Below are 21,790 nucleotides of genomic sequence, written 5' to 3'. Positions count from 1 at the left end.
TTCATCTTGCCCCACCTTTGCAATCAGTGACTGGTGCGGGGTGACGGGGAACTATGGAAATAGCAGCATTGCTGCCGGCGGTTACCTTCTTGACAGGTAGGTCCTATGTACCCATTAATGCAAGTGCACTGGCCATTCTGAGCATTGCAGAAAGAGTTGACAGAGGCACAGTCACAGGTCAGGGTGCAATCTGGGCCAAATTGATCCATGCGGCAGTCTGGAGGGGTAAGAAAGGCAGAGAGATTGTTGGGAGGAGCTGGAATTATTTCAGCGCGTTCGCTTGCAGTTCTGTCCACGCATTGCCTGATACTGAGGTGACAGAACTAAGCACAGGCCTGGTGCAAGGTAAGGGGGCAGTTTGCCCCAGGAGCGGGATGGGACAGGCTCCTCCCAAACTGTACCTTACCCCTGGATTTGTTAGACCACCCCAAGGACCCAGAGCGCAGTTCAGGTTCCATTCAGTTGTTGGCTAACAATCAGGGCAGAAGAGTGTGTTGTGATGGGCCACCCACCCCCTAAGGGTGAGATGGAGCATGGCATTGAGTCACTGCTGGGCGACCTAGAGGTGAACGGCCCCACATCCCACAGGAGCACCTGGAGCCATCCAGTCCTCCACATCAAACATTCCATATAACTTCAGTACTTGTGCCCATTGGCTCTCTAGGTCACATTCATAAAACACAATTCTCCTCTCGCATTAGGGTAAGGCTGGTGCAAGACGAACCAGGTCGGCTGCCTTCTGGCTAGGCTGCAAAAATGCCCCTCCCTTTAGTAGTCCCAGCCCCAGACAGAGAGTGATGATAGTGCGTCCGTCTTAAGATCATCACTTGCACACCTGTTATGTCTGTTGCAAATAATCCCCACTCACCCAGGTCACACTTGGTGCCAGTTTTTCCGGGCGGACACAGGCAGCGCCCAGTGACTGGATCACACGGTGCGTTTCCTTCACAGTCACACAACTGCTGGCAACGCTCTCCGTACCGCCCCTCCTCGCAGCCTGTTAGCACAAGAGAAAGGGTGAAGGGCAGCACAAGGATCTCCGGCCCTTCGGTCTGTGCTTTTTCACACAGCCAGTCTTCCCAATTCTGAGCCAATCCTGTGGGACTCCCCGCCCAAGACAAGAGACAGTCGTCTTTACCTGGAAATGATCCCAAGGCACCGGGAAACCCTGCATGTTTCTTCCCTCTGAGGGCAACGCCAGGGCTATGCCCCGTTAATAGGAGGCCTTTGTCACTGACTTTTGTGACAGAAGCTGATTCTGGTGTGGCGATTGGCCCTGTGCACTCAGTTTAGTAATTATCTCCAGGGGGAGGTTGTGCAAAACAGAAAATTTTGGGGGAGAGATAACGAATTGCTTGATTATTTATGTATTTTTGTGCCTTTGCTTGTCTAAATTCGAGTCATTCCAACTGGCTCGAGATAGCAGAAAACTGGAATCTAAGAAGTGTTGTCTAGGATCAGAGCAGCGCACCAGGGGTCCATTGCTGTCTCCACTTTCCCTACCTGTGTGAACACCACAGTGGGGCTGGCTGGCACTACTTCCTACCTCGGTGGGTTTGATGTTTGACGAGTGGGTGGCAAGCACTCTGGTTAGTGAATGCTACCTCATAGTTACAGGGCCAGAGCCCTTTTAAGATGATCTTAACACATGTCCTGTTTGCCAGCAGTACCTTCCCCACAATGCCCCGCTGAGTGCCACTGGGGCCAGCTGGAAGTATATTCACTGACGGCAGTGGGGGCATTATAGATTCGCACACTAGTATAAGAGAGATCAGCAGTGACAACACGTCACCTTTTGATGGGCAATACGCTGAAGTGATCTATACCTGTCTGACAACGGTCGTTGTGGAAGCCAGCAGGACACAGACACTGACCGGTCACTGGGTCACAAGTTGCTCCATTCTGACAATCACACAACTCCTGACAACGCAGTCCATGGAAACCTGGCGGGCAGGCTGGGAAGGAAGCCAGTTGGAAAGTTCATTAGTAAACACAGATTGCTTCAATGGGGCCTTATTCGCTGGGGGTCCCAGCAGCTCACCCTCCCGCTAACCCGTGGGAGGAAGGCGTGAGCTTACACTGGGAAGTTTCAAGATGCAGAGGGACAATCCTGCTCTGTGTTATGAGGCGGGGAGGAGGGATTAACCAGTGGACCACTGCTCTCAGTCTCTCTTTTAGCTCCCTGCTGCATACTGGATCCACAAATAATCATCATTTATTACCAGGGCTTTGAAGCGGAGGCCGGAGCTGGAGCCCGGCGCAGTGGAGCTGCAACGGAGCACAGCTCCAAAGCCCTGTTTATTACTGTAGTGCCTAGGAGCCCTGGTCACGGAGCAGGCCCCCGTTGTGCCAGGCGCTGTACAAACATCGAACAAAGAGCTTGCAAACTACCCACAGTCAGCGCCTGAAATTCAGGAAGGTTGTTGAGTGTCATGTCTTACTCTTTCCACGGATCTCAATAGCAAAAAAGATCTAAGCTCAGAACACAACAACTCACACTTCAGCCATCTGAACTATTTCACGGACATCCTGGGCTGGCCAGAGTAGGCTTTGCCCATGGAAGTTCTCTTCCATTTTAGTGAACAACAGGGGAAGATTTAAGTGGGAGACAAGGTGGGTGAGGTGATATCTTTTATTGCACTAACGTTCTGTTGGTGAGAGAGAGACGCTTTCGAGCCACACAGAGCTCTTCCTCTGAGTATCACAGCTAAATGCAAGATGGAACAGGTTGTTTAGCATAAGTAGTAAGCGCACAGTGGCCCATTAACACCGCTGCAGTCATAGGACAAAAAGGGTGTGTTGGAGGGTTACGGATCGTAGATGTAAGCCATAAATCCAGTGTCTCTGTTCAGTCCACGAGTGTGTGAAACTACCCAAAATGTGCTAGTCTTTCCCTTTGATGCAGGTGGGTGGTAGCACTGCCTTTCCCACACTACTGCTAAGGAATCGGGGTTTGTATTTGTCTGACCAGAGCACACGAACGAAACAAAATATTACTGACATTACAGTAGGGACCATGCTGCTGCTTTTTTGTGCTCTGGCTTGTTTTTAAGCAGTTGCTAATGTGGGTCAGGTTGTGTGTGCACACTCCAAGCACACACACAGGACAGGACATTCAAACCAACAGCATCTTTAACTTGACTGATAACCTGCCTGTGGAGTACAGGGCTGCCAGACACACACACCAGTGCAATTTCAACTGGGCTGTGCAATGTTATGACCAACACTAGGTTGACAAGTGTCACGTGTCAGGGCTGAAGGGGCTCACCAGGCTGCTTTGTCCACATGCCTCCTTTTTACCCCTCCCCAGGACAGAGCAGTGGTGAGCGGGCCAGGTGCATTACCAAGAGGTCTTACAGTGTGTGGATGCCTCTGGTTTTGGCCTCTGCCAGAGGCAGGATACTAGACTTGATGGACCTCCTGGCATCCCTCCCCAGCTGCATGTGTGTGTATGGAAGTGATGGTGCCATTGGGCCTCTCACTTGCTGTGACGTTCAAACTGCCCCCATGCGAGTCAGAGCTGCCCCTCTGCCTTATGTCCCCCGGTGCCCACATTAAACATCTTTCCAACACACAGCCGCAGAGGGCAGAAGGAGCAGCCGTTCCGCTGCTTGAACTTACTGTGCTCGCATAAGTGCCCATAGTGCCCTCTGCGGCAGTGGCAGGCTCCCGTCACTGGGTCACAAGTCCCATTATTCCGGCATGCACAGTTCAGCTGGCAGTTGGCGCCGTACTTCCCAGGTGGGCATTCTGCGGGGAACATGTTTCAGAGAGAGGAACTGGCGCATGGCTCATACGCGAGCACGTCCTGTGCAGCAGGTGACCTGTGGCCAGGCCAGGCCGCACAGGGTGCCCTGCGAGGGAGGGCACAGCTACGCATGTGGCTGTGGCAAAGAGGGCATCAATTCTAAACACAAACTCAGTTAGTTTAACAGTTGCCAGGCCAGTGCCAGGACAGAACACCTCCAGGGGGTTTACCCAGTTCGCAGAATTTCCCGGTCCGCCCAAGCCCACACAAACAGGAGCCGTCGGCCGCATGACAGATTCCTCCATTCTGGCAGGAGCACGTCTGCTTGCAGCCTGCCCCATACTGGTTTTTCTGGCAGACTGAAAAAGACAAAGGAGGAGAGAGTGGGAACCCAAATCCTGATATGATCAAACAGATACTACACCAATGGGGCTGGGGTAGCTTGCCTGTACCCAACCCTACAGCCCTTTCCAAATCACAGTGGTGAAATACCCAAGCTTGGTTAAATGGCACCATGGTGAATGTTTACCGTGTTCACAGCTGGCACCAGTTCTTCCTGCTGGACAAATGCAGATGCCTGTCACATGGTGACAGGTGGCTCCTTCTCCACAGGAACACAGGTGCATGCAGTCCTTGCCATAGCGACCAATAGGGCAGCCTAGGAGGGGGAAAGGAGAGATGGTGACATTAGCATTCTTAGAAGCAGGCTATGGGCTGAAAAGGAAGGGTTTTGGTTTGGCTTGGAGGGGAATGTGGCTGGTGGTTAGCGCTCTGAGACAAGGAGTCAGGACTCGGGTTCTTTTCAAGGCTCTGCCACTAACGATGTGATCTTAGGCTTGATTTGGTAGAGAAGAAACGAGCCATCTAGATCACTTGTGCTGAAGGAGGAAAGCATTTTAACAGAGGCTCCAGAGCCAAGCAATGGGATGGTGCAAGCGTGAACTGCCAGATTAATGCAGCACTTCCACGTGTGGCAGACATTATGGTGCAGGAAAACCCCCCAGGAAGAAAGCGATTCCATTTCAATAAAAGTAAGAAATTAAATCAGTTACTTAGGAGCTGTAATAGTGGACAGGCTCTTTGTCCACCAGTCTCTCCTGTGTGATTCAGAGGAAGAAAATGTAGTGCCCACAGCCAATGGTGTAGTGTTGTACCTGGGAGAAAGGCTTCTTTCCTGACCCTGCAGATGAGCCACTCATGCCATGAATCATAGGACTGTAAGGGACCTCGAGAGGTCATCTAATCCCAGTCCCCTGCACTCACGGCAGAACTGAGTATAAACTAGACCATCCCTGACAGGTGTTTGTCCAACCTGCTCTTAAAAATCTCCAATGATGGAGATTCCACAACCTTCTTAGGGAGTTTATTTCAGTGCTTAGCCACCCTGACTGTTAGGAAGCATGAAATCATCTCTCTGTCTGCACATCATGATCATCTTAAATGCCTACCTGTTTCTGTAGCTCCCTCTGGTAAAATCCGTTTTGGCAACAGCTTGAATTTTTGCAGCAATTCACTTTCCCTTTGTTTAGCTGATGCATCATTAGAACCATAACAACGCTTGGAGAAAAAACACCCATCCCCAATGAGTAATAAGAAAATTCCCTTCCACAAAGGTATTTTTGGCAGGGTCACTATCAGTCCTGCAGGGGTTTTGACAGAAAACATTTTGCAGGAACCCAAGAGGCAAAAGCTTCATGACTCTGTTCTTAGAAGATGAACCAAAGCTGTCAAGACTTTTCCGCATTAAGGAGTTTATTAGTATTTTGTAGAGGGGTGTTTTATTATTCTCTTTTGTGGCATGTTTACTATGTGACTCCCTTCCGCTGCTACTGTCTGAAACCTTTTAAGTGTAAGAAACACCCCAAACTTATGGATTTTTGCTTTTACTGTAGTTCTGGACAGTGAATCATCGAAAACAGGAGTCAGAGGAAGGAGGAATGGTCCATGCATTTCAGCAGTAATTGAGAATTCACTCCCAGCACTTCCTCTGCTAGCAGACATCTCTAAACTAGGCAGTGGAAGATACTCGGTGTAATGTTTTGCAAAGCTGGACTTGGAAGGCAAATGTGCTACTTGAAGTCTGCCTGCAATGTTCTTAGACTGTGGCCCGCATCACAACTGCTGCTCTCTCTTGAAGGGCAGCATCTCATTCATGTGCATGGCGGTAAAGGAAGCTGCACGTGGGCAGCTAATGCCAGGATTCACCCCATTGAGATTTAAAGCAGACTTCCCCGGGCAATACCCTGCACACTCACCGATACTGCAGTCAGCGCCGACGTACCCAGCGGGACATTGACATGTCCCTGTGGTGGTCTCACAGCGTCCTCCATTCCTACACTTACACTGCTGCTCACAATTGGGGCCATACCAACCAGCTGAACATCCTGGGGGGAAATTAAAAAAATCCAATGCTTAGAAAAACGGCAAAGCCCAGACACTGATCATGTGGCATGTGCATTGACATTCACAATGCAAGTGTCTCCCCCCTAATCGCTGATGACAAGACAAGATGATTCGAAATAGCGCGCAGCATGTTGGTAATCTAAGGGGTCCGCCGATGTACTCATCAACAAACGTTTGTAAAGACGTTGTTAACCCTGCTTTACTTGCTTGTAAAACAACAATTGATATTGGTGAGTAAATGTTGTTGGTATGAATATATGCCAGCGAATGACACCATCCAATTCACTTCACTCAGTGAGAGGAGGTGGGAGAAGGTCATTTCCTGTCTATCTTGAGTGAGAAGCTGCTGATTTCCTGACTAATCCGAACAAAGATCTCCTGGTGAGCCAGAGACAGCGGCCCAGCTGACACGACATGCACACCAGCAGGATGAAGATTCAGGAAGCCAGGTCTGGTTTTGCCTAATGGACTGCGTGATGGAATGGACTGTTTTGATTAGATACAACCCACATATTGTGACAGAAATAATCAAAGCGCAAGGCCATCCTGGGTTCCTTCATCCTCCTAGCACCTGCGGACATAAAGCACGGCATAAAGAATGGGGAAGTGCTCACAGCTCCTAGGCACTGGCTACTCATTTTATCTTGCATTAACCAAATCTTTAGAGAACTATACAAAATAATCAGCGACATCCCTGTTTTTCAAGTAGGCTCCTAATGGAAAAGCTATTAGTGCCGTGAAAATACATTTTTTTAAAACCACCGCATAGAAAACTTTGAACAAAAATGAAATTGGGGGGGATTATTTCAAGAGGGTTGCAATAAGGTGCCCATCAATCCCCGCCCTTCCTCCAGCTGCACAGTCAAAAGGAGGAAGGTGAAAGTGTCTCTCAATAGCCCTCCTTGCTCTTGGCAGAGGGAAACTGATCCAAGGAGTTTTACTCTTAGAGGAAAAAGAGCAGGAAAAAGTTCTCTGTTCATCGTACAACGTAGCCACCTTGTCCATGGGTTAGATGGGAAATGGCAGAATGTGGCACGTGTGTATATTAAATTGTTTTTGATGGCACAAAATGTAACTCACTGATTAGTAAGAGAATGTGTGTATGGGTGAGAGAGAGCGTGCGTGTGTGGGCGTGGATTGATGGATGGATGTGAGAGTATGCAGGGACATAGGACGGAGGACCAAAGGGAACAGAAAACGCCTGCTTGGGCAGAATCATTTCCCCCAACCTGGGAAATGTTTTAAAAAATCTCAAGCTGCACAAGTGAGGGGAAAGGGAAGCACGGTGGGAAGCTGGGATGACAGCCAATCCAAATGCAGGAGGTGCCATATTGGAGCTGTCCCAAGGCTCCTGGAGTTCAGTTCCTGGCCATGACTAATATCCAGTGCTGCAGAGGAAGGTGGAGTCCCCTCTCCTCTGATTAGTTAATTGTGAATGCTACCAGACACTTCCTTCCTGACCCCATCAGCTTATGCCCTGATACATGACCATGGCCTCACCTTGGAACACTCAGCATGAAGAACACAGTCCCTGATTGGCTAGCATCCAGCAGATGAAGTCACATGAACCTTGACAACGCGGAAGACAAAGTTTAGCGCAAACTCACTTAGCTGGCAATTTCTTCCATGGTAACCAGGTGCACAGATACACGCCCCAGTGACAGGGTGACAGTCTTGGTTCACTTCTGGACACTGGCAAGCCTGAGCACAGTTCAGCCCAAAGGTCCCTGGCAGACAGGCTGTAGGAAGGAAGGAGATGAAGACACCACAGTATTATTGTAGGGGCTCTTGGTCTCCCCCCAAACCCTACTCCCTAATGTAGGTCAGATTTAGAACTCCACTGTAGAGCAGGACTTATTGGTATCAAAACCCAGAATGGCCTTTAGTGCGCATGGTGTTCATCCACCACTCAAAGCCAGGGGAAATGGGAACCAGTCTCGCTGGTGTATCCTGTTGTGAGGACCATGGGGGTAGTTGCTAGGATGTACAAAGGAGTGTGGGATTGAAGAGGATTGGAAGTATTTTCAGATACTAGATGCCCTCTGCAATCATGCATCCACACATGCACGGAGAGCTCTGAAATACATACACTTACAGCACTGAAGAATGTGCTCGCATGCCTCTGTCTTTCCCAGACTTGCTCATATCCACAGGAGCTCGCTCTTACTCTGATTTATTGCTAATCCTTTGGATGGAATATGCTGCTCTGGTTTCCCACTTGGCTCCCTTTGCTCTGTTATGATTCTGTGGGCATGCACCACCTGCCAAAGTGTGAGCTGCTATTTGGCAATGCATTGGGTTTTTTTTAGTAGTAATGGATTGACCCGTCTAGTTCCCTGGACTCTGCTAGTAACTGTAGAAGGGCTGTTCCCTCCTCCGTACATTGTTCACATCCATGGCCCATAAATCCTGGAGGGCAGCCACACTGGCCAGTGACATGGTTACAAGGCGTTCCGGGGGGGCAGTCACAGCGGCTGGCACAGTCCTTCCCAAATGAACCAGGCAGGCAGGCTGTGGGAAGGAAACAAGGCAGGGAAAAGAAATCAAGACAAAAGGCTTGCAAATTCTTCCTAGTGCCCAGCACCAGCAGGAATTTGATGGCCCCAAAATCAAGTGTAATTAAAGGGTTAATGCGATATTGCTGTAGCCTTTCTGGAAATGTGAAAGAAATGCCCCACAGAATACCACTGTGCGCTGAAGACGTGTCGTGTCCCAACCGGGCACTGTCTGTCCAAGCAGTTGCTAAGAAGCCGATGTCTCCTTCCTTCCTTTGAGCAAATCTCAAAGTCTGGCTGCTTCCCCCAATCATCCCAATGCCCCCTTTCCTCGGCACACTTCTCTTTCTAGTGCATTGAGAGATGCCAGACTGACAAGCTAAGAGAACAGTCCTCTTAGCCGAATAGGTACAGCAGGGCACCAGCCATACAAGCTTCCCCGAAGCTACCTTGGCCTGGAGGGTCTGTGAGAGAGGTGAGTGGGAGTTCAGTTTCTGTGACCCATTTAGTCCTGGGCCTCTGCTGAGATGTCTTGGTGCCTATCAGTGCCAATAATGCTGTGGCTATCTGTCTACTGGGGACTGTACTGGGCTTGAACTCTGACATCAGCTAGCCGGCAGCATTTGTTACAGCAACCGAGGTAAACACCGCTTTCTATAGCCCATTTCGCCCATCCCCTGAGCCATCTACTCCCACTTCGTCTGTTACTCTAGAGCTCGTTCCCAAAACATCCAGGCTCCGTGGCTTCATCTGAGGCTGAAACGTCACAAGAACAGCCTGAGCAGCAGAGACGACGTGAGGAGGGGTGTGATTCTCTCACCTTTCTCACAGCGCTGGCCCCTCCAGCCCCTGGGGCAGTCACAGGCGCCAGTGACGTGGTGGCACGAGACTCCATCCCCACAGGCGCACTGCTCTGCACAGTGCTCTCCGAACGTACCCTCCGGGCAAGCTGCAGAGATTCAAACGTACAGAGTGGTGGGGGTTACAGGGGTGCTACAGAATGAATACGGGCAGGGTCTGGTTTCATTACACAGGGCAATTCAAACTATGCTCGCCAGGCACAAAGAACTTCAAATGTTTATTTTATGTCCCTTTCGTTTTCTCATGTCAGGGGGTGAAGTTTTATGTTTCACTTCATGTTTGACAAGTCAGATGGGATCTGTCGGTCTGCAGGGCTGGGCCTAACGAGACTGGGAACAGGATCAAATAGATCAGACTTGTTTCTTTTCTTTGGTGGTGGCGCTGGGTACCAGACTGACAGCTCTGGAGAATGGGGTCCTTCATTCATCCCCAGAGGCGGTACACCATGGGCAGGAGCTGGGCAAGCTTCCCAACACTGCTTGGCTGGAGCACTGAAAGGGTCCCTGTACCGCGGCTGCTTTCGGAGCAAGAGAAGAGTTTAATCTCTGTAGCCCAGTCAGTCCTTGGCCTCTCGACTGAGACCATCAACAAGGGAGCCAGTTAGTGCCAACTGTGCTGCTGCTTTACCTGTCAAAGGGGAAACTTGTTGACTGGGAATAAACTCGTGACACTGGCCACTGTCCAGTCACCAGACAATAACGTGTTAATCACCACTGCTCTGGGTAAGAGCGAATCCGTGAGCGCCGGGGAAAAGGCTCCATCTCCCATTACCCATCGTCTGAAATCGCCAGGCCGCTGGGCAAGCCATTGACTCAGCATTTCTTTGCACTCTCCGTAACAATCTTCGCTTGTTTCTAAAAGTGGGATTTTCTGATTCTTCTGTTCATAAAGCGAGGTGATAAGGTCAGTTGGGCCAAATTCAGCCTTGGCCTAAACAGTTCCAACTCCCACGGAAGTCAGCGGAGTTGCACACAGCTACGTCAGGGCTGAACTTGGCACTTCCTGTTGGATTTGTGACATCACCATTACCTTTGAGACAACAGACCATGAGGTCAGAAACTTTGGCAGAATGCAGGGCCGGGAGAAAGTGGGTGCTGAGGTGAGGAGAAGAGCTGAGCCAGGCAGAAAGAGGGGAAGAAAGAAAGTTGTGAGCCGAGAAACTGCTCTTTGCATAAACATTCTCTTCTTCTTAATTTGGTGTGAAAGTCTCTCTCTCTCTAACAGTGCCAAATGTTTTTGGAAGCATTATTCCTGGCACCATTTAGTGAGAGCTGGGGGCCAGGATAGCATCACCATCAGGGCCATTCTCCTCCTGTCATCTATGAGGAAGTGAGAGGCTGGTTCTTAAAGCAGATGGAAACCAGAAAAGACAGTCATTGTCTGAATTTTAGAGAAGTTAGTTGCACAAACTACACAACTAATTGGCAACTAGTCAACAGGACTGAGTGCACAAATTCAGTAACTGCATGTGCAAATGACAAAATAGGTGCATTTGCCCATGCACTCACCCAATTTGCACATGCAATTGGGGTAACTGCAAGCATAGATTAGGGACATAGTTGTGCATATACTGTGTGTGCACGTTTGCACACCTAACTTTTCTAAAAAAACAAGCCCTAAAAAGAAGTCAAATAAAGGAGTCTGACTTTTGGTGGGGATGGGGTAAGCTAGCAAGGGATAGGGATTGCTGGGCTTTTTAAATCTTAATGTCAATATAGACAGTGGTCTCAATGTAGTGAAATTATGCCTACAGTGAGACAGAAAAAGTCCCGAATAGTTTCACTGCAAAGCATCATTCTGGTTATGATGATCCACTGCTTCAAACTGCCCTGTGAAAAGCAACGACTTGACTAGAGGAGGGTCATGTGCAAAGAGTTCCATATAACACAGCGACATGGACCTGTGATTTGGTAAAGTGCCTTGAGGCTGACTTGAATACCCAGCCAAGACGATGGTGCCTGCCAGTCCCCAAAGATGGTGGATGGTTAAGTGAGATGTGTGTTTTACGTTACAGTACTTGAGGCTGTACTGAGGGTGTGCCAAGTCTAGTCAAACCTCTTTATGGCATGGATCTCATTATCTGCTTTTCTCCTCAGACAGAGGAACCAGATGGCTAAGGTCCAATGCAAATAAGTGAGGGTAACAAGCAGGGAGGCTATGGAACAGAGCAGATATTTGGAATCTTCCACTGAGCGTTTGCTTCTGTGGGTAATTCTCTCCTGCACTTTCTAATTGGAAGGAGAAACAGAACTGTATCCTGGCGTTGCTGGTTGCAATTTGCATCATGACACCACATCCAGGTCTGGAAAACACTAAAATAAATTTCACCGGCACCATCAGAACTCTGCCCTGGCCCCTCATGCACACTGGCCCAAGAGAAGCTCAATGCCACGTAGCAGAACACTCGATATTCTGCTGGGAGAAGGCTCAGAAGCTTCTGAAGGTTCCGTTCAGAGCAGAATCCAAAAATTCAGATACTTTTCTTCTAACCATGAGGTCGGATATCTCACAAAGCACATCCTGCTTTCATCTGAGTCTGAAATCCCCCAGAGCTGCCTTATACACCTCAATGGAATGGCCATGGTCGGGGGTGAAAAATCAAGCAGAAACAGCAAGGGTTCAGAGAGAGAGGACAAAAACTACTAGAACCCTGGAATGACCTGTGTGAAGAGAGGCTGAGAGGGAGCAGAACAAGGCTACACATAACGTAACGTGCACACAGCTCCGCCAGAGAGTGCATCAGTGAAAGGGATACTCATGAAAGGGATACTCGGGAAGGAGAAGATTAGGATTTCTCAGCTTTGCAAAGCCTCCAAACAGCTCTTGAAACTTGCCTGACCTTCGTCCCACATTAAGAAATGTTCCAGCAACCTCATATTACAGGCCACAGCCTGCTTCCTGCTAATGATCCTGGGAACAAAGCAGCCACACACCCACAATACCTACAAGAGCCCAGAACCAAAACAGTGACACCGTAAACACCTTGTAAATGTCAGGGCTTTTCCTAGCCATGCTGCTGAGGGTGGGAATGGCTGCGGCAGACAACTCACTCACGCCCCTGGCTTCAGCGGATCACCAGCCTCAGACTAATAACCCTCTTCACAGTGGCCCACGCTTGCTGTGGCTGCTGGAACTTCTGGGAGGGGAGGGGCTCCCCTTTGCTGATCTTCTGGGACTTGATCCAGTCCCTGAGGCTCCCCTTTCTCAAGCCAGCCTCCCTTTCAACACTAGCTAATAGCACAGGGCTCGCCAGGGTACTTAGTGAAGTCTGTAGATAAGACGAATACGAGGGCCGACACAAGGCAGGCCTAAGAGCTTGCTGGTGCTTAGGACAGAAGCCAGGTATTTCAGGTCTGCACAATGGTGCCAGCAGTGAGTAAGCTCAGAAGCTGGAAAGGGGGAAGAAGGGAAGGAGATCTGGAGCAGCATAAAGCTATTAAAGTCTTGGGTCAGGAGGAGGTCTTCCTATGACATTTCAGCTTCACTCTGTCTTCCATTGCCATCTGCTGCTCAGGGGCAGGCTGTGTATCTGTCTCATTCAGGGTCTGCTCCTGGAGGTTTGCCATTGACTTCGGGGGGGAGCAGGATGACACGTTAGGATCTCTGGGAAGGGACATGGCCTTTTCGGGACTGTACAGCGCTGCGTACATGCAGGATAACATTGCTTTTGTTCAGACCTTGAGGGGAGCACAGCGACAGGCAGAACAAGTTTGCAAAGCATGTTTCTCTTGAGCTGTGCAAGCCAAACGTTGGGCCCTTTATTTACTCAATAATTCCCTGGCACCTAGAACAGATGCACCAAGCAAAGTATCTGCTACCTCCAGCAGAGAGGACTTGTGCTTTTCTCGTTGTATCAAAAGCAGCCTTTTAAAAAAACAAGGCAACTCGACTTCCCTGAACCTCAGGATGGTTCCATCTGAGGGAGGGCTCAGGCCAGCCAACCCCGTTCCCTTGTCCTAAGCAGGAGCTACAACTATTGGTGGGCTCCTGTGGCTTTCACTTACCGCTTTGGCACTGCTGCCCAGTCCAGCCAGCCCGGCAGATGCAGTGGCCTGTCTGATGGTCACACAGCCCCCTGTTCTGGCAGTCGCAGGCTTGCTGGCAATCCACACCATACCGTCCTTGCGCACATTCTAGGGGAAGCCAGAGAGTTGACTGAAGTGGTTTTAGAAATAGCACCAGAAATACAAACCTACAACTCCTCCTTGAGACAGAAAGTAAGGATGTGTCTACAGGGCAGCTGGGAGCAGGCCCCCCAGCCTGAGTAGAGAGACTTGCGCTAGCTTTGCTCAAGCAAGCACGCTAAAAATAGCAGTGTGGAGACTGAAGCTCCGGTGGAGACATGGGCTAGCTGCCTGAGTTCGAGCCTGCCCAGATCCCTGGGTCTGAGCTTGCGTGGCTGGCCCTCACCTTCATGGGGCCTGCAATGTCCACACTGCTCTTTTTAGCACTCTCGCTCAAGCAGAGCTAGTGCCTGTCTGTCTGCCCATGCTGGGAGCCACATTCCCAGCTGCAGTGTAGACGTACTCTAGAGGGAGAAGGCTAACGACCCTGCTGTTATCACCAGATTGTTCTAAGACTGGCTATTGGAGTTATGGCTCCACTGACCACTGGTGTTCCTCCCCTTGAGTGCAGGCTTGACTGAGTGTAGATGAGATTAGAAAGCACATTGTACTCCCCTCCTGGGCACGTGCTGCGCCAGCTCAGACACACTCTGGTTCCAAATAGTTTTGCTGCCAAACTCAAAATGTTCTGAAGCTTCATTGCTGCTTTTTGTTGGAATTTGGTAGCCCCGTTTTTATTACATTTTAATACAAACATGGCCCAAACAATGTTCCTTGAGACTCCACAATGCTCCTCGCTATCCTTCTGCAGCCAAATTACTATTTTCTTGCAATCTTGGGGCATGAAATGACTGAAGTGAAATTAGGGAAAACTTCTCGGGAGTGGGTCAAACGTGCAACAAACGTTCTGCAGGTTCCAATGGCCCGCGGTTAACATGGCCAGCTGCTCCACTCCTGGTGCTTACCCAGCTCACAAGCCAATCCAGTCCATCCTCCTAGGCACGTGCAGTGCCCCGTGACGGGGTCACACGTTCCACCATTCCGACAGAGACAGTGCTGGTGACAGTTCATGCCATAGAAACCATATGGACATGCTTGGGGAAAAATTAGGACAAAGACCAAAGTCAGAAAGCAGTTCTTGACACTGGGTTTAAAATACAGAGATCAGGCCTGTTGTAATGTAGGGGGTGAGGAGGGGGGTTAGGAGTAGACAGAAATGAAATGGAGCTGCTACCACTAGAAATAAGTAACAAGAACACAATGCAGTAATGCCTGGGGGCTGCCCAGCTGGCCCCAGAGGAAGGTTCTGCATTTTTACTTGCACATAAGGGGTGTCACGCCACAGGGGACTGGGCTGGGGTGGGGAAGGGAGAGAAACAGCAGAGAGGTGAGGGAGTCACGTGCATGGAAAACCTCGGTACCGTAACCTCTCTCTTCTCTTCCATGCTTTCCCCACCCTCTGCGAGCTTCCCCACAGCTCCCACTTTAGCCATTTGGTGGTGCCTTGACCTCCTGAGCAGGTGGGCAGCAAAACAAGGTTTGGGAACCTCAGCTCTAGTTATTGATCCCCCCTCTGGGAAATGGCACATGGAGCCCAGATCGGTGAGTGTGGGGGAATGTATTAGACTCCTGGGTCCCACTGGGGAAGGTCTCAACAAAACGTGGCACAGCGAGTTGGAAGACTGGAGGTTTATAGCCCATTGGAACAAGGAAGGTGGTTTTGGCTCACCAGCTAAGCACAGCTTGGCACAAGGCTGCTAGACACTTGGCTTTTCCAAAGGCCAGATGGGGGGCGGGGAGTGCCTTTCATAACACAGTAAACTTGGAAGAAAAGAGCCTTGATGCTGAACTATGCTTGGCCTGTGTTTTCCTGCAAAAGCTTTGTTGCTAGTGAAGATATTTCTCTGCTCCTTCCTGCCCCTGCAGGGAGGTCCATAACCCCGTGCTTGCCACTTCACACGCTGCTGCCATAGAAACGAGCTGGGGTGTCACCAATAGAGCCTCACACCATCGCTGCAGGATCCAGTGGAACGTGCTTCTGTTTCTTGGGATGTCTGTGCCTGGCATAAGGAGGCTGGTGGGATCAGTAACTTGATGACATGAAATTTAAGTAACTCAATTGTCCACCAGATGCCTTTGGAGACTGTTTAGTCCGGAATACACTGAATTATTTTTAAAGGGAGTTGTATGAATTTAGTGCCAGAGGTTGGCAGCCAGTGACTTCTGTCTTGGCTTGCAAAACACCCTGCTCTTCCAGGTCTGGGCAATGCTACAAAACTTCTCTATCAAAGAACCATAGGATGGACGCAGTCATCTTGGTGGAAAAACAACTTCTGTCGTTTACTGTAGTAGTCAAGTAAAACAGGCTATATCTGCATTATCTAAAGTTCCTTTAGTGCTTGATTCTGCAGGCTAAACCTCCAGCTCCCAGAAGCTGGGACTGAACGACAGAGGATGGATTACTCAAAATTGCCCTGTTCTGTTCATTTCCTCTGAAGCATCTGGCACTGGCCCCTGTCGGAAGACAGGATACTGGGCTAGAAGGACCCTTGGGCTGACCCGTATGGCTGTACTTATGTTCTTGTGTTATGTTAAGCTGCTGTAGGACCCCAGAAAAAGCACGTAATCACATGCTTAACTGTAAGCACGTCTAGTCCCATTGACTTGGGAGTAAGTGCTTTGCTGGATTAGGGCCAGAATGCTCAGCGCTTTGCAAGACAGAGCCCTCACTGAGAGTTAGCATGTGCAGCACAAGTGGAGATGATTTGAACCATGATCCAGGCTCATCACCACGCCACCAGAGCACAGCTGCGAGGCCAATTCAAACTACAACACACAGAGACTTGGAATTTTTTTTTCCACTGGCTGATTCTTTCCGCACGCCAAGGAAGAAGACAGTTTGGAATAGGACGTGACCACACGTTGTATTACCTTGCTGGCATGTGGCGCCTGTCCATCCAGCCGCACAGAGACACTGTCCACTAACATGGTCACAGGTGGCATCATTAAAGCAGCTGCATGCCTGACTGCAATTCTCTCCATACCAGTGAGCCTCACAAGCTGCAGGGAAACAGAAGTAGGCACAACAACTAAGGCTGGGTCTACACTACCCGCCTGAATCGGCGGGTAGAAATCGACTTCTCGGGGATCGATTTATCGCGTCCCGTCGTGAGGCGACAATCGATCCCCGAATCGACGCTCTTACTCCACCAGTGGAGGTGGGAGTAAGCGCCGTCGACGGGAAGCCGCAGAGGTCGATTTTGCCGCCGTCCCTACAGCGGGGTAAGTTGGCTGCGATACGTCGAATTCAGCTATGCTATTCACGTAGCTGAATTTGCATATCTTAAATCGACCCCCCCCCCTTGTAGTGTAGATGTAGCCTCAGTAACAGGTATTACTTACATAGACTTTTACTGCTGATTCAGAAATGCCACTGTTTGGGAGAAGACAAAGGGGATGAACCTGCAACCTCACCAATGAAAATGTTACAAGAAAGTCAGGTTAACTGCCAGCTATGTCTGCTCAAGAAAAGTGGAAGAAAGAGGGAGGGAGGGAGGGAGAGAGAGTGCGTGTGTGTGTGTGTGTGTGTGTGTGTAAAACATGTTTACACTATCATGAGAAAATAACAGTCAGATTGTATAAATGGCTGCAGTTCACAAATATGGATGTTATTTTTTCATGATGTTTTGAAAGTAATCCATTAGGAAGCCGTTCTCACAGACGCCCCAAACCTCACTACAATCTGCAGTTATGGGCGCAGAGGCTGAGCCATTCAAAACTTTTGGAGGTAAACTGAAAAATAGACAAAATTTGCCCCCCTAATTTCCCTGAGATTGGGAGTCTGTTTCCAATAAATGCTGCACAATTCAGGTCCGGGTCAAAAGTGTCTCTGAACTTCGTCAGTCTATAAAACGGGGCTAGAAATCTTGCAAGAACAGGCTTTCTCTGAGACTTTGGGGATTTCCTGATCATAGTCATGCTAGATGCAGCACAAGAACTGCCCACTCTGGCACTTCCACATCTGGCCCTAGCTGAAATCTGGCAGTAATAGGCAGATGTAAAAATAAGAAAAGCCAACTCCGCATTTCCGAACCTTCCCATGGGCATGGGTTATAGAAAAGGGTTCAGGTCTGGGGGGCCAGGGAGAGGGGGGCTTATTTTTCCGAAGTCAATTCTCCCTCCCTGGCTGGCACAGCTGTTCTCAGCATCCAATAAAGAGCACGACTGAAATGGAGAGAGGAGATCAAAAGTGGAAAAGATCTGTGGAAACAGCACGCATCTGTTGAAGGTGAAAGCCATCAATGGCGCAGGAGACATTGGTGTCTGAAACCTGCCTTCAAACTACATCTGAACCCCCCACCTTTCTACTACTCCTACAGAGGCAGCAGTGCTCTGAGAATGAAGGATTTCATTATTGCAAGACTTTAGCAGGATCTTTGATTATTTTGGCACAAGCAATTGCATTGACTCTTCAGACCAATGTGAAGGCAACAGCAAAGCTGTGTGTGTCACACTGGAAAGACGCCTTCCCTTCCCCCTCCCTAATGTTTGTTTCACTAGCACAAGCTCTTAAAGAGCGGCTGGCACCTCATGAAAAGCTTTGAAAACTATTCACTAGAGGGACAATTTCATCCTGGACAAAATCCAGGTGGAGTAATTACCTTTAGCCAATCTACGCTGCCACAGCAGTTTCAACTGGAAAGAGCCAGATCCTCAGCGGGTGCAAATCAGAGCAGGGTCACTGACTTCAGTGAAGTTATGCTGATTTACACCACCTGAGATCTGGCCCAAGGGCTGTAAATTACTCGGTGTTCTTCGGGATGGAAGGGTAAAACCCACCTTCAAAGCTGATCCATGTACCCGGTACGTCCCTTTTCAAGGGCTCCCGTTCTCGTAGTATCATCCGACAGGAGTGCCACCCAGGGTTTAACGCCTCAATCAGCATCCATCAACTCCTGCTGCTTACTCTCTACCTGACGTCACACTCCTTTCTGTGTCATGAAAGCAGCAGAGGTGGGAATAAGCAGCAAGAGAGATGCAAACACCAATCTCTTTGGATCACGTGCCAAGACGGAGAAATCAGGATACTGTATGATCGACTGCAAGCCGTCTCTGACCAAATTCACCTTCAAAGGCACCAGTAGCCTGCAAATGGGAATCCTCTATTGGGATAGATTTTAATGATAGAACCTCAGAACCTACTCTGGTTACAGTGAAGACCAATCCAGCCGGCGGGACAGATGCAGCGCCCTGTCACATGATCACAGCGGGCTCCGTTCAGACACGTGCAGGTTTTCTGACACTCCAGGCCATAAAATCCATCGGGACAGGCTGGGAAAACAGGAAAAGCCCAGAAATGTTTGTCTCAACGTCGGTGTGCGCAGAGGGCTGGAAATCTTCCAAGGAGAGAGGGACACTACACAATAGCTCGTTCTTCTAATAAAGTGCTTTGCTAGTGGATTTGTAGGAACTTGGCAAAAAAAAATTGTTACACCCTTGCACCATGACAGGATTCAAACTTGGAACTGCAGGGTACTGCAATAGGAGAGCCACAACCCCTGGAAGGCAAGGGCTGGTTATTCGACACACCTGTGTTAATGCCCCAGATTGTCCTATCAAACAAGTTGATTTTTCTATAGTAATGTAACTATACTAACCAATACAGTATCTGAGAATGAAGCGGTATTGGCAGGTTAAAGCAGAGGACCAGAGTCCAGATTTCTGGGGTTTGTTCCCCACTCTAGCTCACTAACTGCGGGTGAGCCATGCAAAGACTATTTACCACTTGTCTTGTTGTGAGGATCTTGTGCTAGCTCTTTGCACAGGGGTGAATTTCACCCTCAGATCTTGGAGAAGTCATTTATCCTCCCTGTGCCTCCATTTCCCCATTGACATACGACGAATACCGTGGGCTTGTCTACACAAACACTTAGTCCACAGCAAGCGGGGATGTGAATCTACCGCGCCCTCACCTGCTGTGCACTAGTGATCTGTGTGGACTCTGCTGATGGGCAAGAACAGTTCCCTAGTGTACTTTATCTACCCCACTTTGCAATGGTGTAGATCAAAGCGCAGGAAGGAACTGTTAGTGTGCATCAGCAGGGTCCACGTGGGAATAATGTATGGCAGGCTAGCACAGGGCAGATTCACACTGCATGTGTTGCAAACTAAGTGTTTGTGTAGACAAGCCCTAATACTTGCTTCATTCATTCATGTTTATAACCTGATTGGAGATCCTTGGTTGGCAGCTGTTAACAATACTGTAAAACTCTATATTGACATATTACAAACTGGGCTGGAAGACTGGCGGAATATTTGTTCCTGCATATTCAGTGCTGTGGTTTATCCCACCTGTGTAGCGAGAACTCACTTCATGGTTCATTGGTGAGATACATTTCCTGTCCCATAAAAACTGTACATATCCTCCTTCAACCTTTCTCCTGTGCATTCATGGCTCTAATCATGTGAGAACATAGCCAAGCGCTCGTCTCAGGGCCTAATGGTCTCTTCCCTTTCACTTTGAAATGGGCTCCCCTTGTGCCTTCCAAGGCGGTGTGGCTGCTGGCAGACTCAGTGCCCAGAAAAACACTCACTTCCTTCCCGTCCCGCACCCCTGCCCTAAATCTGTCGTCAAAGCGGCTGCCAGCTCTTGGTGTTCCCCTTCGTAGTGCGAGTGGGCTGTCCTCTAGCCATCGCTAAGGGGGGCTCTGTTGCAGTATCCACTGTAAAACCATGGGGCTTAAAGCTGTACAGCAAAAGCCTGCTCTGAACTGAAACAGCCTTTTCAAGGTCTCACTCAGCTCGGGAGGGAGGTTTTTTATTTATTTGGTTTTCATCATATAAAACACACGTTATTGTGCTTGTTGCAGATGGCTGTTGGCAAGGCGTGAAACCAGGGGCATTCTGGAAAAGCAACACTGGCCCAGGTTTCTGAGTAAGAGGTAAAGTGGTGCATGGGGATTATCTGCGCCCTCAGTGATCTCCCTGATTAAGGCTCAGGCCCTTGGGAACGGACAAACATGCTGGTGTCAGTCTGAATCTTTGGCAAATCTCAGAGGACTGTTCAAAAGCAGATGCTTTTGGTTAGTGAATTGCTTTACAAATACATCGATGGACATTAAGGCTGTGGGGTTTAGCCTCCATAAATAGAAGTTTTGGACCAGTAATGGGCTATTAGTATTGAGGTAGCTTAAAGGCCCTTACCAAGGATGGGGATCTCATTGTACAAGCCAATAATGACAAAGATCGTCCCTGCCTCAAGGCACTTACAGCTGAAGATGGGACTCTCCAAACGTTCATCAGCTCGATTTGGATAAATACCCCAAAGCTTGGGAGCTTTGCCAAAGTACCCAACCTGCATGGAGTGGGATACCTTGCTGTGAGATTGCTGGTGTTTCTTGCATCTGACCAGGTTGGAGATAAGGTGAGAGCAGCCTTTTGTTGGTTCTTTCAATCTCAGTGGGAACCAGGAAGTGCAGAGCTACCCTTTTCAAATGCACGCACCATGCAAAATCAAATAGCCTTCATGCTACCAGAACATACCAACAGGGAGGCTCCTTATTTACATGCACTGTCATTCACTTGTTTGTATGAACCTACTATCTCCAGAATTAAACTTCGGGGCCAGCTTGGGACAGTGCAATATTCCCCACAGCCCTGCTGGGTGCTTCTTGCCAGTAGGAGGTCCTGTACAATTCCCAGTGACATGGAGACTCCATTAGACACGACTGGTTCCTTAGCTCTCCTAAAGGAGCAAAAGCAGGGTACTCACCACGCTCACAGAACGTCCCGCTCCAGCCAGGGCTGCAAGTGCACGCCCCACTGACATGGTCACAGACGGCTCCATTGTCGCACTGACACCGGTGTCGGCAGCTTAGCCCAAACCATCCTTCTGGACACTCTAGCAAATACAAGGCAACCAACGTTGACCAGAGCGTCCTTCCAATCAGGGTCACTTTAAGGGGCTATGTGGGGCCGCTGGTTCGCACCCTGCCAAGTGAGGGCAGCAGTGAATGAAAGTAGCACTATCTGACGGCTGGTTGTTTGGAGTGGACTGGTGGTCTCTGCTCCAGGACTTAGGGAACAGATCCATGTCACCAAAATACCAATCACAACTGGCACTCATTGGTAATACAGTAGAACCTCAGTGTTACGAACACCTTGGGAATGGAGGTTGTTCATAACTATGAATAAAATGTTATGGTGGTTCTTTCAAAAGT

General features: G+C 49.3%; 1 protein-coding gene across 2 annotated transcripts in view; it reads right to left on the bottom strand.

Annotated features, from left to right (window-relative positions):
• Positions 1-21,790, bottom strand: part of MEGF6 (multiple EGF like domains 6) — a 245,461-nt gene that overhangs the window by 1,662 nt on the left and 222,009 nt on the right. For both annotated transcript variants that reach the window (XM_034753186.1, XM_034753187.1), the window contains 15 exons: positions 21,343-21,471; positions 18,774-18,902; positions 16,503-16,631; positions 14,537-14,665; positions 13,512-13,640; positions 9,467-9,595; positions 8,534-8,662; positions 7,759-7,890; positions 6,004-6,132; positions 4,278-4,406; positions 3,979-4,107; positions 3,622-3,750; positions 1,827-1,955; positions 869-997; positions 86-217 (listed from right to left, as the gene is read on the bottom strand). In XM_034753186.1, coding sequence (XP_034609077.1) covers positions 86-217; positions 869-997; positions 1,827-1,955; positions 3,622-3,750; positions 3,979-4,107; positions 4,278-4,406; positions 6,004-6,132; positions 7,759-7,890; positions 8,534-8,662; positions 9,467-9,595; positions 13,512-13,640; positions 14,537-14,665; positions 16,503-16,631; positions 18,774-18,902; positions 21,343-21,471 — 1,941 coding nt within the window. The remainder of the gene's footprint in view (positions 1-85; positions 218-868; positions 998-1,826; positions 1,956-3,621; positions 3,751-3,978; positions 4,108-4,277; positions 4,407-6,003; positions 6,133-7,758; positions 7,891-8,533; positions 8,663-9,466; positions 9,596-13,511; positions 13,641-14,536; positions 14,666-16,502; positions 16,632-18,773; positions 18,903-21,342; positions 21,472-21,790) is intronic.

Source organism: Trachemys scripta, chromosome 19 (assembly GCF_013100865.1).
Source record: "Trachemys scripta elegans isolate TJP31775 chromosome 19, CAS_Tse_1.0, whole genome shotgun sequence".
NCBI lineage: Eukaryota > Metazoa > Chordata > Testudines > Emydidae > Trachemys > Trachemys scripta.
The sequence above is the reverse complement of the archived record's forward strand: the minus strand, read 5'-3'. Positions and strand labels throughout refer to the sequence as shown.